Source organism: Camelus dromedarius, chromosome 11 (genome assembly GCF_036321535.1).
Source record: "Camelus dromedarius isolate mCamDro1 chromosome 11, mCamDro1.pat, whole genome shotgun sequence".
Classification (NCBI taxonomy): Eukaryota; Metazoa; Chordata; class Mammalia; order Artiodactyla; family Camelidae; genus Camelus; species Camelus dromedarius.
Genome location: NC_087446.1, coordinates 9,440,795 through 9,457,211, shown reverse-complemented (window position 1 = coordinate 9,457,211; position 16,417 = coordinate 9,440,795). Strand labels below are relative to the sequence as shown.

Sequence of the window (16,417 nt, the reverse complement as noted above, 5' to 3'; positions counted from 1 at the left end):
TCCGGAGCACAGAGATAACCCCTCCTCCAGACAGTGAAACCAAGCAGACTCTGGACACGTTGACCAAGGGCGGCAGGGCCTGCAATTCCCATGTGCAAATATTGACATATTTCCTGGTCATTAAAGCAGATGGCAGAATGGAGAGGCCATGTGCTACTGCAGGGTCATTTTCCTATCTGTTAGCAATATGGCCATAGAAGGCAGGAGCTCCTGGCTGTCTATAGGCTGTGTTCCTAGGGTATGCGAGCCAGGACCTGAGGTGTCTGGGACCCTGGAGGAGGCAAAGCGTGACCCCGGGCCCTTTCTTTGAGCCTGTGAAACAGTGGAGGCTGGCCTGCCCTCCATGAACGCATGTAGGCACGAGTGTGTCACTGTCATTCACCTCAGTGTGCACACCACCTTAGCCTGCCAGGAAAGCCTGTGCCGAGGCTGCAGGGCTCGCTGGAGGGTGGCGGGGCCTCTAGGAAACAACTGAGGTCCCCATGGGGTCTGGGCTGCCTCTCATGCCTGTGGAATTTTGCCCAAGGGCATCATCTGTCACCTTCAGTGGCCACCAAGGAGCTGGCACCAGTGGCCTCTAAGCTCTTCCCACTTCCAGAATAACTCCTTCCACCCTGGCCCTCATCTTTGTACTTTTTAAAAACTATAGACGTTGGACTGGGGGCTAGGAAAATGGGGCTCTTGGCCTTGCCTCTGGTGCTGTGACTCTGGGAAAATCACATGACCAACCCAGGCCTCACTGTCTTCAGCTGTAAAATGGGTATCAGAGCTGTTCTTAGTAGCTTGAACATCTCTCACGCCTCCTTTCTGGTGCACAACTCCAGTTTCCTCTTGGCACTCAGCTGGGCCGTCACCTCTCCCAGGGAGACCTCCACCCCTACCCATGGATGGATTCTTGCTTCTGTTAAATGTTTATTTAACATACAGCAGCTACGATGCACAGGGCACTGTTCTAAGCTCTTTAGAAGTATCAACTCATTTAAACCTCTTAACAATAGACATCTGCTCTCATCTTCATCTCAAGAGGAGGAAACAGGAACAGAAAGGTTAATGAACTGGCTCAAGATCAAACAGCTAGAGAATGGATGAGCCAGGATTCAAACCCAGGAAGTCCCAGATTCCAGGGGCTAAAGAACCACCTCTTTATCGCTTATCTTCAATGTGACTTCCTTCACCCCTGAAGACAGGCCTGGTACTTCTCTGCCTTCCTCTTTTTGCATTTGGCAGCTGTTCAGGAAACACTTGTTGAATGAAAGAATGAATGAATTTGTCCAAGGTCCTCTGGAGACCTAAGAGAGGAGGGGCTGTTGGCTTCATTTTGCAGGTGGGAATTGTATGCGTTTGCTAGGGCTGCCCGAACAAAGTGCAACAATCTAGACTGTTTAAACAAGAGAAATTAATTTGCTCATAGTGCTGGAGGCTGGAAGTCCAAGATCAAGGTGTCAGGCAAGGTTGCTTCTTTCTGAGAGCTGTGAGGAAGGGTCAGTTTCAGGCCTCTCTCCCAGTTTGGGATGGCTTGCTGGCCATCCTTAGCATCCCTTGGCTGGAAGCATCACCCCAGCGTTTTCTCTGTGTCCATGTCTGTGTCCAAATCTTTTCTTAAGAACACCAGTCACACCAGAAAAGTGGCCCACCCTACATACTCCAGGGTGACCTCGTCTTAACTACTTCCAACTGCAAGGACTCTATTTTCAGATAAGATCACATCCGGAGGTACTTCAACCTATGTTAGGACTTCAACCTATGAATTTGAGGGGCACACAATCCAATGCACAGCAGGAATTAACCTCCTAGGAGGTCCTGTCTGACACAGCTTCTGTCCTCAAACTGGGCCTCCCCTCTGCCTTTCTCCCTTTCCTTCCCCGCCTTCCTCCAGCCACAGGGCCATAGCACATATAGCCCCTTTGCCAGGCACTCCCAGGCTCACTCTGCTTTTGGTACCACTCCCACCATGGCCCCTCCCCAACGCTGTGCTCCCCTCAGAGCGCACTGCACCTCTGTCCCCGCCAGATAGTGATACATTTTACTTGTGGGGCTGCCTGTGAGCATCAGAAGCATGGGAACTGTGTCTGTTTCCGTCCACTGTGCTCCCAGCCCAGTGTCAGGGCCTTGCGCACAGTGGATGCTCGGTCATATCCTTGCTGTCTTAATGAAATTTGCCCAGAGAGGTCAAGTGAATGGTCAAGGCCGTGCGGTAGTTTCATGATAGAGATGGCGTAGGTCCCAGGCCTCCTGAGTTTAGCTCTCGTGACTTTTAGGGGATGCGTTTGCCCCATGGCCTTCCAGTTGATTCGCCAAGAGTCTCACCAGGGCCTGCCAGTGACGGTGGCACGGGGGGCATCCTGAGATCTTGGTGAGACCGTGCCTTGCAAGAGTCCAGGGAGAGCCCCTTTCATTACAGCCCGGGGTCCTCTCTGCCTTTAGATGCTTTCTTCTGTGTCTGGAGTCCTGTGGAGCCCAGGCTGTCACCTCCCCATGGGACAATGGCCTGTCTCCCCCACTCTCTGGAGATGAGGTAGGCCTGAAGCCCTGGGACCTTGGCTTCTCCTAACCCAGGCCATACAGACTCCCAGCTCCTTTCCGCTAATGCTGAAGCAGATGCATTAAGTCCTGGTCCAGGGCCTGGTGGCCATGGGCTGTTGCCTGGCAACAGCCTCTGAGAGACAAGTTCAAGGGAAGGTGTTGGGTCTGAGCAACTCAGATGTCTGGAGAGAAGGAGTCAGTCAAGAAGGGTCATCACCACCCCTTCCTGCCTGCTCAGGCTCACAGCCCCAGAGCCTCCCCTCACCTCACAGCCCCTTCGGCTCCCATAATCCACATATTCCAACCCCAAACCCCCATCTAACTCCTTCCACTCCCCGATCCTCCCCCAAGTATTCAGGGTCACTACATTGCACAAATCCAAAGGTTAGAGTCACAGTGTGAAAATCTCCCCCTGGAATTGTGAAATGGAATTTCCCCCATTCGTTCATTTATTCCAAATACTCATATGAAGAGTCCCCAGCACTGCCAGGCCCTGGGAACCCAGATGCATTGGGCGCAGTCCTTGCCTGGAAGGACAAGTCTCGTGGGACACCCCCACACACAGGCACATGAGTGTGCACAGGCAGTGACACACGGTGAGGTGGGGAAGCAGGGGGGCCGTGGGATCCAGAGAGGGGACCTTGGCCCAGGCATGGCTCCCACGCCACCTCGGCTGCCAGCAGTCTCTCTGCTCCCACTCGGTGCATACCTGTCACACACACAGCAGGCCCTAGGTGTTACACGCCAGTACATGTTCACTCACGGGTATGTCTGAGATGACCTGCACACCTACTATGTGCCCTGCACTGTGCTGAGACCCCCTCTCCCCATTCCTACTCTCATTGCTTCCTGGCTCATCTCTCCTTGCCATTGGGAGTCTGTCCCTGACCCAACCCCTACCCCACTGGTAAGGCCAAACTGTCCATCACAGTGTCCCACCTTCTCTCTGACTGGAAAGATGGGCACATGACCCACACCTAGCTAATCATGGCATTCTATCACCTTGTCTTTGGTGATTGGCCCAAGGGGCCATCATGTGACCCAGTTGGAGCCAATCAACTCTCTTCCATGAGATCTAATATTTGGACACAGGAAGAGAGAATATCTATGCTCTGGGATCCAGATCTGTAAGGATGTAGTCTGGGGCTTGTCAGGAGCATCTTCCACGATCCCTGGAGGCCAGGACTATGGAAGGCTATATACAAGGAGGTCTGGTCATGCAGCGATGAGAGACAGGAGCATCCTGATGAAGATGGGTGCCTGTACACACCCCCACTCAAGCACACTGATCTAACACACAGCGCCTGGCAGAGAAATTGGCCCAGGCCAGTTGTCATGTGTTACCATCTTTATTGACAAAAGCTGGGGTCAGAAACAGCAAAGGATTTCCCTAAGGGGCCTCCCAGCCACCCTTGTGGAACAGGCTCACTTGCCCTAGGAATCAGGAAAGCAGGGCATGCTGGAATGCCAGGGGCCCTCTTCCGTCAGACCCCCAGATCCTCCTGAGGGGAACCCCAGACTGAGGACTGGGCCTCCAGCCTCCAACCGCCACACAAGCTCGATTTTGTAAACTTCCTTCCCCCTGAGAGGCCCTCACTCTACCCCACGCCCTGCCTCCCTGATCCTTGGTCTCTGACCCCCAACTCCCCCTTTCTCATGTCCTGCTGTGTCCTCACCCGCAAGAGCTGGAGACAGAGAGGCCACTTGTTGAAGGAGAAGGAGGTGAAGGCCATGCCTGGCAGGGGGCTGCTTCCACTTTGTAATCTGCTATGCCCTACCCCCACCCATTGTAGTGAGCCTGGCAGTGCCCCCAAATGACTCATTTTCTTCCCAAATCCCAGGAGGCAGGCAAGCTGGGACAACCACTTCCATTTTATGTTGGGGAAACTGAAGCCCAGAGAGGTCAAGGCTAGACAGGATCCAGAGGTGAGCTAAAGATCTAGGTCCCCCAACGTGTGGTTCACACGCGTTCCCTGAGGACATCCTACCCTCTGTGGGGCCGCGGGTTGAGGGATTTAGCCAGAGGTACCACCGTCCCCAAGACCAGTCTTGCTGGGGCTCTAAGGGGTCGCCGCTGAGAGGGAGTCCAGGCCCAGCCTTGCACAGTGGCCTCTCCCTATGGTCTCCCTCCAGACTCCTCTAGTCTTGTCTTCCTTGGGCCTTCCCAACCTGTCGCCCTAGGGAATACAGAAGCCTGCTGGAGCCACACCACTCCTCCTAACCTCTCCAGGGAGCCAGGCCCTGCTTCCCAGCTCTGCCCCCAGGCTTCCATCAACACCCAGCCCTTCTTACCAGCACTGCGGGCCCCCAACGGGCCTGGCCCCATACCTTTCAGAGCATTTGCTGTTCCACCCTGATGGCATCTTTTCCTTGAGGCTGATCAGATCAGGTCAGGCACCAGCGATCCAGTTTCATGGATGCTGCAACTGAGCTCTGCCCAGAGGGGCCAAGGTCGGCTCCAAGGTCATGGGACAGATCTGGTCTCCACCTCCTTCTTGTCCTCCTTCTTCTCCCTTCTCTCCCTTCGCCATCATCTGCCTTTTCCTCTCAGCCCTGTTTAGACACTCTGCCTTTCCACGCCAGCCTGCTTGGGCCAGGTCCCTGCCTTCGTAACTGGGAGGGAGGGACAGGGAGGATTTTCCTATAAGGAGGATCCTGCAGCCCTCAAAGACCCAGAGACCCTCTCAAGCCACAGGACACAGAGCGAGCTGCTTTGAGAATTGGTCAGCTGCCCCCAACAGGGCTTGAGCTAGGCTTTGGGTGGCCTAAGTTTGAGCAAGTTGAGGTCCCTCTTTGAGAAATGGGATACAAATTTACAAGTACAAAATTCAACTCAGGGCCTCAGAGGGGCCCACGCAGTCAGGAACCTTGAAGCTGGGCTTAATTAGCTTCCTGGAAGATCTACCTCTTCTCCTCCTGTCCAGGAATGCAGGAGTCCTGGCACTGACCATCTGGACCAAGAGGGCCTGGGGGTTGCTGGGTTGGTCAGCGGGTAAGGCCAGAGGCCCAGAGAGGAGAAGAGCCGGCCCACGGCCTTGCAGCAAGAGGAGGAGGGCAGATGTGGGGCCTGAGCAGCCCCTCCTTCCTGCCAGAAAATACTTTCTTCTATTCGGGGCCGCAGTGAATCTCCCCATGAACCTGGGGCCCCAATCCCTCCTTTGTGAACTTGACTCTGAGCCCAGGAAATCCAGGCCTTGGTTTATCCCTCTGAGGGCCAAGATTCAGGCTGCTGCACCAGGATGCTCTGTCTCCGAAGGGGAAGGCCAGTCTGCACTTACCCCTTTAACCTGGCCCTACTCAGAAAGATCAGCCCAGCAGGGGTGCCCCTCCAGACTTCTCATCTGATAAAGCTCGTCCAGGAGGATATCGCCCATCCCTGAGTCACAGAGAACATGCGGCCCAGAGAGGGAAAGTGACCTATCTGAGGTCACACAGCAAGTCTCGGCAGCAATGGGATCAGAGCCCAGGCCTCCAAACATCCCATCACGGGCCCCTGGCACCTTGGGCAGCATGCCCTAGCGCACCCACATTTGCCCTGTCCTCGGGCTACCCTGGCCCTTCTCAGTCTCCTACAGATAGCTGATGTGCAGCGTGCCCGACTTTTCCCCAGCTGAGGGCTCCTGGGGGAGGAATTGATGCTCCTTGCTGGCGGTGCCGCTGGGTGGCTGCTCCTGCCCGCTGGAACCAGGCTGTGTGATCTGGCTGACCCGGCCATTCATCTCCTTCTCCCCCTGCTTCCCTGCCCCCTCCTTCCTATCACCACTCCCATCCTCTTCCTCATGGTCCTCCTCCTCAGTCTTCTCTGGAGGCCCCACAGGAGGTTCCTGGTTGCGCACACGGCGGGAAGGCCGCAGCAGGACCCTGCGGAAGCCCTGCTTGAAGCGGTAGGAGAGGAAGCCGTAAAGGATGGGGTTGGCGCAGCTGTTGGCATAGGGCAGTGCCACCACCAGGAAGTAGAGGCCAAAGAAGGCGGGCTCCTCGGGCAGTGGGCACACCACGTTGATGATATTGAGCACATAGAAGGGCATCCAGCAGAGGACGAAGAGCGCCACCACGGCCACCACCATGCGTGTGACCCTGCGTTCCGAGTGCCGCCGCCGCTGGCACGAAGGTGCCCGCACCCGCCGCCCAGCTGAGCGCACCTTGACCACAATGAGCAGGTAGCAGAGGCAGATGACCAGCAGTGGCCCAAAGAAGCCCAGTGCGGCTGTGTAGATGATGAAGCCAGCCCTCCAGGCTGCTGCTGGCTCGGGCCACTGCATGTGGCAGGTGCTCATGCCACGGGGCACACCAGAGAAGACCACCACGGGTAGCACCACCACGGCCGAAGCCACCCAGACGGCCGCACTGACCGTGCGGGCCACAGGCGCCGTGCGCCAGCGGGCTGAGCGGGTAGGATGCACCACCGCCAGGTAGCGGTCCACGCTCATGACGGTGAGGCAGAAGATGCTGGTGAACTGGTTGATGCCGTCCACTGCCATGACCAGGCGGCACATGAGGGAGCCAAAGGGCCAGTAGGACAGGGCATTCTGAGCAGCCAGGAAAGGCAGCCCCAGCATGAAGAGCTCGTCAGCCAGTGCCAGGTTGAGGATGTAGATGCTGGTGACGGACGGGCTGGCCGTCTGGCGCAGGACCACGTAGATGACCAGTGAGTTACCCAGCAGGCCCACCACGCACACCACCAAGTAGACCAATGGGATCAGAATGCCGCTGACAGCCAGCCCTGCTGCGCTCGGCACTGCAGATGCGTTTCCAAGGACGGCATCCAGGGACCAGGCCGAGGAGGTGTTCCCAGGGTCCGAGGTCGTGGGTACCAGAGAAGGAGAGCCAGGGGTGTCCATGGCCAAGGGAGGGTGGTCAGCAGTCAGCTACTGGCCTGGAGGAGGGAGGACACAGCTTGGTCATGGCAAGGAATGGTGTTCTCTCCACAGCCCCTCCCCCATCACACTGAACTTGGAGACTTATTGGGCACCTGGCCAGAGTTTGACCTGTCACAGCGCATCCACTCTGCACAGAACAGTAAGGGTGGCCTGCAAGTTATCCCCACTTCTCAGATGAGGAAGCTGAGTCTCAGAGAGGTGAAGTGGCCGCCCTGTACCACATAGCAGGGCTATGGCGTGAGACTCGGGCTTGCCTGGCTCCAAAGGGCAGGAACCAGCCCTGGCTGGTGCCGCACTGTGTCCCTTCGCCTGTGCACAGGAAGAGGGCTCCACAAATGTCCAGTAAACGGCTGAGTGGAGCATCCAATCAGCTGATGACAACATGAGCCCTTTCTTCTACAGCAGCACTTTTTAAACGTTTTGGACACCATTGCATTTTACTTTGCAACCCGGTGAGGTCACATTGCTTCATAAAACGATCCTTGCCTTTTCTACATATGATTGCCCAGCTGGCATAGCCCCAAGTGGATCACCCACTGTTATAGACCGAATGTGTCCTCCCCTACTCCAAACTGATACGTTAAAATCCTAACCCCCAGTGTGATGGCATTAGGAGGTGGGACCTTTGGGGTGATTAGGTCATGAGAGTGGAGACTTCATGAATGGGATTCGTGCCCTTCTAAGGGGGACCCCAGAGAGCTCCCTTGTCCCTTTCACCAAGCAAGGAAACAGCAAGGAAACAGGCATTCATGAACCAGAAAGCAGGCTCCCACCAGACACTGAATCTGCTGACACTTCAACCTTCGACTTTCCAGCCTCCACAACAGTGAGGAATAAATTTCTGTTGTTTATAAGCCATCCAATCTGTGGTAGTCTGTTACAGCAACTGAAACAGACTGACACGCTCCAACAGGTCACCCCCCTACAGGTCTCAGCTCTCACATTTGAAAACTCTGCTGCATATCACAGGTCCTTAACCTTGAACCCAGTCCCTATATGAGCATCAGAGGATCCACAAACCCCCCAAACTCACGTGAAAGTTAATGTGTCCTTGTTTTTTTCATGTGTGTTCATCACATTCCTCAGATTCTGCATGGAGTTTAGAACCACTGGCTCAGAGGTGTGCCCTCCCCTGGGAATCAAAGCCCTTGAGGGCCTGCTTTCAGGCCCGGCCGTCCCACAGCGTCCCCACAAAGGCCCTGCCCAGGATGACTGGCTGTGAACCTGGGGGGTGGGCGGCTGGGACCCCTTCTGCCCCAGAGGACGACTGGTGCAATTCACAACACGCAGGCGGTAAGTACAAGAACAACCACATCCCCCCGCGCTGGTGGGGCAGCTCCTCCCAGGAGAGGACCCTTCAAGTGGATCTTGAAAGTAAGAGCTTGCCCAGCAGCTCGATGGGAACCCGAGCCCTCATTCCCTTGAGGGCATCTTCTTACCACACTTCCCGTGTGTGATGAGGAGCTGGGACTCCTCCTGGCTCCCCTGCTGGACTTGACTCTCCTCAAGTGTGGAGATGCCAGGATTCAGTTCTGGCCCTTTTCCTCATCCCTTTCACACAAGCACAAGCTCTGCATCCATGTTTGAGGCATTGAGGGAATCAGAGGAACCTGGGTGGACAAATCTGGTTGCAAAGGGAGGATGGATTGCTGACTGTGGAAATTCATGCCCTGCTACGAGAGGTTCCCTACCTCAGGATTTGCTAGCCTCCCTCAGCAGAACCTCAGGAAACCCAGTTAGAGGCCGAGGCTAAAAGATGGAGCTTCCTCTGGGGCCTAGACCTCCTCCCCTCTTTCCAATGACCCCCTCGTCACCAGTCTCCTGCAGGCTGGCTGCCCTGACTCTTCCTACAGAGACTCCAAAGGAAAAAGAAGGCTCTCAGAGGCTCCTTTCTCCAACATCCTCCTGCCCCAACACTGGATCTGAAGTGCCTCCAGTGGGACCTGTGGTCCGCATTGCCCTGTTTGGACATCACTTTTCAGATGTGAACCTCCTGGAAAGGGGAGGTGCCCCAACTCAGAGGAAATGCTTCTAGTAAGTGAGCGTGCCTGGTTGATCCTGCGCAATGACCTGGGGCTTCCAGGGGCTTCAAGAGCCAGGAGAGGCAACGCCAAGAGTGGCAAAGAACCCCTTGGCCCTGGCTCCTCCTGATGGTTCCGCAGGCTGGCCAGGCTCAGAGCATCCCCTCCGGGCTCTTCCGTGCCTGATGAGAGCCCTCAACCCACCCTCACCCCAGGCACTAAGGGAGGAGCAGTCGACAGTGCACTCATAGGATCCCAACAGTGCTGCCAGCCCCTTGTCACTGAGCCCTGACTGTCAAGTTCCAGGCTAAGGAGTGATGTGCACCGTCCTACAGGGTTTCATGAGGCACTAGTGTTGTCCCCACAATACAGACAAAGAACAGAGTTGAGGCCATGCACTCTGGTCACACAGCTAGGAAGGGGCAAAGCTGCGAGGATTCTTAAGACCATCCCCCACCCCTCCACTTCACAGGTGGGTGGATTGAGGCCAGTCCTGAAGAAGGCACTCATCTAAGTGTCATAGCTGGTCAGGGCCCCCAGCTGGCATCCACGCCTCCCACCAGTCTATTCAGAGCTCTCCTCACTGCTTCTCAGACTCTTGAACTATTAAGATCATGGACCCAAATCCCTAGACACTTAGAGACCTAAAAATAGAATTTTAGAATCTTAGAACTGAGTTGTAGAGTCATAGATTTTTAGACTCTGTGTCTTTGAATTGGAAAAGGTCAGAATTCCAGAATGCTGGAATCAGCCTTCTTTAGACCTGGAATTGTGAACCTGGGACCTTACAGTCCAGACCTCCTCAGCCAGGGAGCCCTACGTCACCCATCCATCTGATTCGCCTCCCTGTGTGCAGATCCCCTTTATAGCATCCTCGCCAGGCGGCCAATCACAACCCAGGGCTGGAGGAGGGAGGGGAGCACCAGGCTCCCCGGAGAGGAGCAGTGAGCCAGGCAAACCTAATTTCCAGGCTGCAGGGACAGATGCCCCCCGGCAAAGCCTGAGGGTAAGCTCTGAGCACAGCCCCTCCAGCTCAGGCACACACGTGTGTACCCACTCACACGAACACGTGCTAACACTCATGGCCATGGGAACGCAGTGTACCAGCCAGGCCCTGCCTTTGTTCAGAAGAATGAAATAGCCCCTCCAGAGCCCCTGGCCCCCCTGGAAGACTCCCTTCCTGCACCCTTATCTGGGCTCATCTTCCCCATCAAAGTTTAACGGGTCGGAGTGCCAGAAGCGAGGAAATTACAGCTTTCCATGGGCGTAGGTCAGACCCGCAATTTAGATGCCGTCTTTTCTTTAAGGAGCCGGAACACTGTGCATGATTTAGTTCATCCTTTGGGGAGGAGGGCCTTTTTCTCCCTGTCTGGTTTATCTTTGGCACAAGCTTGCCTGGAAGCCGGGGGCGGACTCTTCAGAGGACTGTTCCAGAGGGAACAGAGGTCCAGAGAGGGTGAATGGCTGTCTTGAGCCCCACAGCAATTCAGGACGGCCCCTCAGGGATGCGAGACACCCCAGTCATTCTCCGTTTGTCTGTCTCCCACCCCTTCCCCTCTAGAGTGTCGGTTCTTGGGTGCAGGACCCTGAGTTATTTATTTCTGTAACCCCAGCGCCTAACATGGCACCCAGGACATCTGCAAATGGGAGCAGACCAAGCAGTTCAGCGAGAAGAAGCCCCAGCCAGGTGGGAGGGCGCTCCCGGGCAGAGGCCTCGGACTCACATCCATGAGATCCTCACCAAGCCCAAGAGGGAGGCTTTTTAGAGAGGAGGAATTTGAGGCTCAGAGAGGCTCAGTAAATTATACAAGGTCACTCAGCTGATGAGTAGGAGGTCAGAATTCAAACCCAGTCCTGTCCATTCTTAAACTATCAGTACCTCCTGGCCCTGTGGGCTTCCCTGAGGGCCTCAGACTAAAAGAAAATGAGGACTGGAACAGCCCCTGATCTCCCTGGCTGACTGTGCATTCTGCTCCTTGTTGTTCCCCTGGGTCGGCCCCAGGGCCGAGGCCCAGATTGTGCTGATCAGTGCCAGCTGCCTCACTCCCACCTCAGACCCGGGGTCTGACCCCTAGAAACACAGCCCGCAAGCCCACAAATCCTAGGCTGGGGGCTGGGGCTCTGCCAAAGAGCGATGATGCCAAACTGCTGTGTGACCTCGGGCAACTCACTTCACATCTCTAGACCTCAGTTTCTTCTTATGAAAATGAAGACAAGCATACCCACCTCCCAGGGTTGCTGTAAAGATTAAAGGGGAGCATGCTGAGCACAGCCCAGCACAGAGAGGGGCTCAGGAAAGCTGGCACTTGAACCAAGGAGGCCACATGCCATGCCATGAGCATCTGGTTTCGTCCCGCTCCGACATTCTGCTGTTACGTGACTTCTAGATTCTAGAATCCTGGCATGAGATTCCGAGATTAATGTCCACTCCCCAAGCCCCCGCCATCCACCAAGAGGTCACAGGAAGCCCTTCTTCCTCCCTGGGACCACCCACCCTCTCCCAGCCCCCAGCTCCAGCCTCCCAAGTTTATCCTGGGCAGAGGGTGGGCTCCAGCACCCCACCCTCTGGGACCCCATCAGGGCCCCAGCCTCCTTACCTGCCCACGGGCTGAGGGCTCCCCTCCTTGCTGCCAAGCTGGTTATCATTCTGCTGCCCCCTCTCCCTGTCCAGTCCCCAGGCCCCACTGAGCACCGCTTAGCCGGGGTCCCCACACAGTGCCCACTTCTACACTGCTTGAGGAACTGGGCCCCCTCCTAGGCCTGCGGCAGCCACGTCTGCCCACAGAGCCGCTCCCATCTGGTCTCCAGCCCTGACTTCCCACCGGCGCCTGGTGCATCACCCCCCCATCTCCAGGACACGTCCTTGGGTGGGAGGGTAGGGGCAGAGATGAGGGGGTCTGCAGGCAGGAGCCTGGGGTGGGGGTGGAGGGAGAAGCTTCCTAAGGGAAAGAAGAGAAATGGGGAAGAGGGGACTCTAAGAAACCAATAGAAATAGAGGGAAAAGCGGGGTCGGTTGAAGGTGGAGAGAGAGGAAGAGCCAGAGAAAGGAAGAGCCAGAGAGAGAAGACGGTGAGTGGGTGGAAAGCCAGAATGAGGGGGAGTGATGAGAAATGCCTGCCTGACAGGACAAGAGAAAGAGGAGGAAAGAGTGAGAGAAGGGGCAAGAGAGAGGAATGCAGAGGGAGATGCAGGGAAAGAGCACAGGGAAGAAAGGAGAAGGAGGGGGTGGCAGGGAGAGTGACAGAGAGGGATTGTGCCACAGATGGTGACATGGAGAGCCAGGGAAGGAGGGAGCAGGAGTGGGGGTGCGGGAAGGGCTGAGAGGAGGGGCCAGGAGGAGGGGCCGGAGCGCAGGTGCGGCGGGGGGGGGGGGGGCGGTGCGGGGAGGGGCGGCAGGTTAGGGGAGGAGGCTGGAAGGGGGGCAGACCCTGTTACCGGGGAGATTTCAGCCACCCACGCTGGCCTTGGCTTCCGCAGGGGCTTGGAAATGAGAGTGTGGTGTTCAGGGTTGCTGGGGGCTGAGAGCCAGTGGCCAGACGCCTCCCAGGCCACCGTGGGCACACATCCCCCAGAGCAACAGCTGGGTCCCAAGGCCAGTGCTGCGAGGAGGGCTGGGAGCATCGGACGAGCACTGGGCAGGGAGTCCGCAGTTCCGCAGTCTAGGTTCCTCGCCCAGGGGCTGGATGTCAGCCACAGAGGAAAGCCAGGCGGGGGTTATCAGTCTAGATGGGTCTGGAGAGCCCCCGGAAGGGTGAAGACTAGAACAGGGAAAAGAACTATTTCAGACTTCGGGGGCCAAGAGGCAAAATCAAAGCTATTATACAGGAGGAAACAAATTTCCAATATTTATAAATTGACCAAATTTCAAACCTAATACTAATAATTGAGGACTTTTTTGGTAATCTGATCTACTACTGAGAAGAGTAGAATTCTTTTTTTTTTTGAATGGGGTAACATTTTGCTTAATTGGAGTTCAAAGTTAGTATTTCCTTTCATCAAATCAGTTGCAAATAGTCTTCTGTAAAAAAAACAGCCTTAGCTGGCAGACTGTCCAAAACCAGGCAGTGCGGTAGACTGGCCAGGTTGGTAGACCCCTGGTTTAAAATCCCTTGCCTGGGGCCTGAGCACAGGCCTGGCTGCCCCTGGACGCCGTGCCCTAGCTTGTGCTGACCAGCTGTGTGACTGTGGGTAAGTTGTCTCCTCTCGGAGCCTCAGTTATCCCATCTGGATCTTTGGGAGGTCGACTAGATCACTCCTAAGTTCTTTCAATATGAGCATTATAAGCGCCTAAGAGTCAATTAGTAATGGCAGCCTTTTTATGAAGCCTTCTCCCCCGGAGCCGGCTGCTTCAAGGACATCACTGTGCCTCATGGCCACCACACCACCTATGATCAGCAGAGTTAGTGTATCCGGTTTTCAGATGGGAAAGCTGGGGCTCAGAGAGGGCAAGCAGTTTACTCAGATCACACAGCTAGTGAGTGGAGAGGTGGGACGGCTTTGTGCCAAAGGTGTGCTCTGAAGCACCTTGCCCACAGAAAGGCAAAGGAGGTAACAATCAGAGAACAGAGGGAAAAAAGAAATGAGTCTTTGTTGAGCACCTACTGTGTGCCAGGCACCATCCAAGCCCCTTTCTGTACTGAGCCATTTTTTAGGACCAGGGCTGGACCTACTGTGTCAGTAGGTCCCCAGGGCTGCCATGTGGTAGGCCCTCAGAGAGCAGGGAATCCAGCTTTTCCGGAGGGGGTGCTCTGGCTGCTGCAGCACACAGTAGGACTAGGGAGGGACACACCACTTCCACCTGGAGCCCCCCTCCCTGCCTCCCCACTGCCCCGTCCATCTCTCTGGCAAGGCCCTGCCTCCAGGCATCAGGGTTCTGTCTGCACAAGTTTGCGAGGAGTAATTGGGCTCTGAGGCAGCTCCTGGGAGTGAGGGGGCTTTCAGGGGCACTGTCCCTCTCCGGCCCAACCCTCCAGGGCTTCTCAGCAGCTCAGAGTAAAGTCCCCCCCCTGAAGCATTCCCAGGGGTTTCACACCTTCCCAGCCTCACCACCTGCTCATGTCTCCTCCTCTGCTCATTTTCTTCACCTGTCTGTGTTCCAGGCACACCCAGCCTCACTCATTCATTCATTTGTTTCATCTATCATTCATTCATCAGCCGGATGACCTCAGAAGGCCTCTCTGAGGAGGTCAGAGAGACGGAGAAAATATCTGGGAAGATCGGGAAGGGCCGTGCTGGGCACTGAGGTGATGACCAGCGTGCATCTGAGGGACGAGGAGGAGACCAGGAGAGAGGAGGGAGGTGGGGAGACCACCGAGGCCATGGAGGGCCTTGTTGTCTTAGGCTCAGAGTGTTGGGAGCCCCTCCGGGTGCAAGCAGAGGAGTTTCGTGACCTGATTTGTTTTTCAAAGGCTCACCAGTCAGGAACTGGTGAGAAAGTGTTGCTTCTCCTCAGGACCTTTGCACAGTCTGTGTCCCCTGCCTGGGACACTTTTCTCACCCCATTCCATCCCCATCCGTGAGGAGTCCTCCTTCAGAGAGCCTCCTGCTGGAAAATTCCCCTGCCCTGGACTAGCTAGGCCTCTCCCCTGGACCTCCAGGATACCCACCCCCCCAGCCCCAAGCCCCACACGGCCTCTAATCCAGGCTCAGCAAGACTCAGCCGTGTCCTCTTCTAGGCTGTGGGCTCCGGAACAGCAGACTCTGTGTGGGTCTCCCCTCCGTGTCCCCAGGCCTGGCACCAGCACGGCACCGCACATTTAATGAGGAGAAGAGGGTGGATGGATGGTCAGCTGCCAGGTGGCAAAGGAGGGGAGGCTGTGATCTGCTGAATGTCAGCTGGAGGCTGGAGAGATGGTGACGGGTCCTGGGCATCAGGCTGGGGGAGGTGTGATCTGAGTCAGACACCAGCCCCCGCCCCAGGGACCTGGCCCAGCAGAAGTGACCCTGGGGCCCCTGATCAGCCCTCCTCCTGGGGATGGCGGGGCAGAAAGAGGAAAGGCAGCTTCATACCTGTGAACTCTGGGGTGCTGTGTCGCTGGGTGTCTGGGAGCCGTGGGGTGGTCCCGCCCTGCCTGGCGTTGAGGTCCTGGAGTGAGAGCCTCTACTCTCAGGCCTGGACCTGGCCCCTCAGTCTGTAACCTCTGCCTAGTGTCCTGGAGGGGCTGCTGGGCCCACCTCCCCAACTCAGAACAATGCTATGTCTCCCCCATCACACCTTGGCCTCCTCAAGACTAGGGCTGTGTCTCTACACTCAGATTGGAGGGCTTCCCCAGATCAATGACTGTGCCTCTGCCATCAGACAGGTGGCTTTCCAGGAGCTGCAGCTCAGCCTCCTCCCATCCCGAGAGCCAGGGCCAAACTTCCTCCCACCTCTCCCGGCCCCAACAATGCCTAGGCTGGAGGGCAGGGTTGGGGACTCAGCTAGTGAGGCTGAGGTCTTTCTTCTCAAATAAGATGAGAAGAGCCAAAAAGCCTTCCATGCCCAGCCTCTGGGGCTCCGTCACTGGAGCCCCTGTTAAGGACGTCCTCTGGTTCATCAGCCCCTGCTGGCACCTGCTGGGGTTGAATCTCAGCTTTGCCATTTACTGGCTGTGTGATCTTAGATATGTGACTTAACCTCTCTGAGCCTCCATCCCTCATCCTCAACACCTACTGCATAGGATTGCTGGGAATTAGAATTAGTTAACCCCTTTTCCCAGCAGCAGTTCCCAGGGACACCTCCTGCATTCGAGGGAGGTGGGTTAGCAGACTGGGCAGGTGAGTCTGAGCCCCAGTTCTGCTTCAGTCAAGCAGCACGACTTTGTGAAACTCCTCTGCAGACTTTCTTCTTCAGTATAATGTGCCCCCATTCCCACCCAGCCCCCAAGTTTCATGTGAAGGTCAAACGAAGGAAACTCCTGTCAGCTGGTGCCCGCCTCTCTCTGCATTAAGCCTCATTGCTGTTACTTCAAAATCTTCTTTCTAACCTGTCCACTGCTCTCCATCCCTGGAGCC

General features: G+C 56.1%; 1 protein-coding gene across 3 annotated transcripts; it reads right to left on the bottom strand.

Moving 5' to 3' along the window:
- Positions 1-3,702: 3,702 nt before the first annotated feature.
- SSTR3 (somatostatin receptor 3) lies at positions 3,703-14,252 on the bottom strand. Of its 3 annotated transcripts, none has more exons than XM_064491477.1 (2): positions 12,860-14,252; positions 3,703-7,399 (listed from the first exon to the last, which is right to left on the bottom strand). In XM_064491477.1, exon 2 carries the CDS (start codon positions 7,362-7,364, stop codon positions 6,093-6,095), a length of 1,272 nt encoding a protein of 423 aa, XP_064347547.1. In that variant the 5' UTR covers positions 7,365-7,399; positions 12,860-14,252; the 3' UTR covers positions 3,703-6,092. The 3 variants fall into 3 exon arrangements, with proteins under 3 accessions (XP_064347547.1, XP_010993087.1, XP_064347546.1); XM_010994785.3 differs by lacking the exon at positions 12,860-14,252 and adding an exon at positions 12,022-12,757; XM_064491476.1 differs by lacking the exon at positions 12,860-14,252 and adding an exon at positions 8,843-11,222.
- Between the last annotated feature and the right edge of the window lie 2,165 nt (positions 14,253-16,417).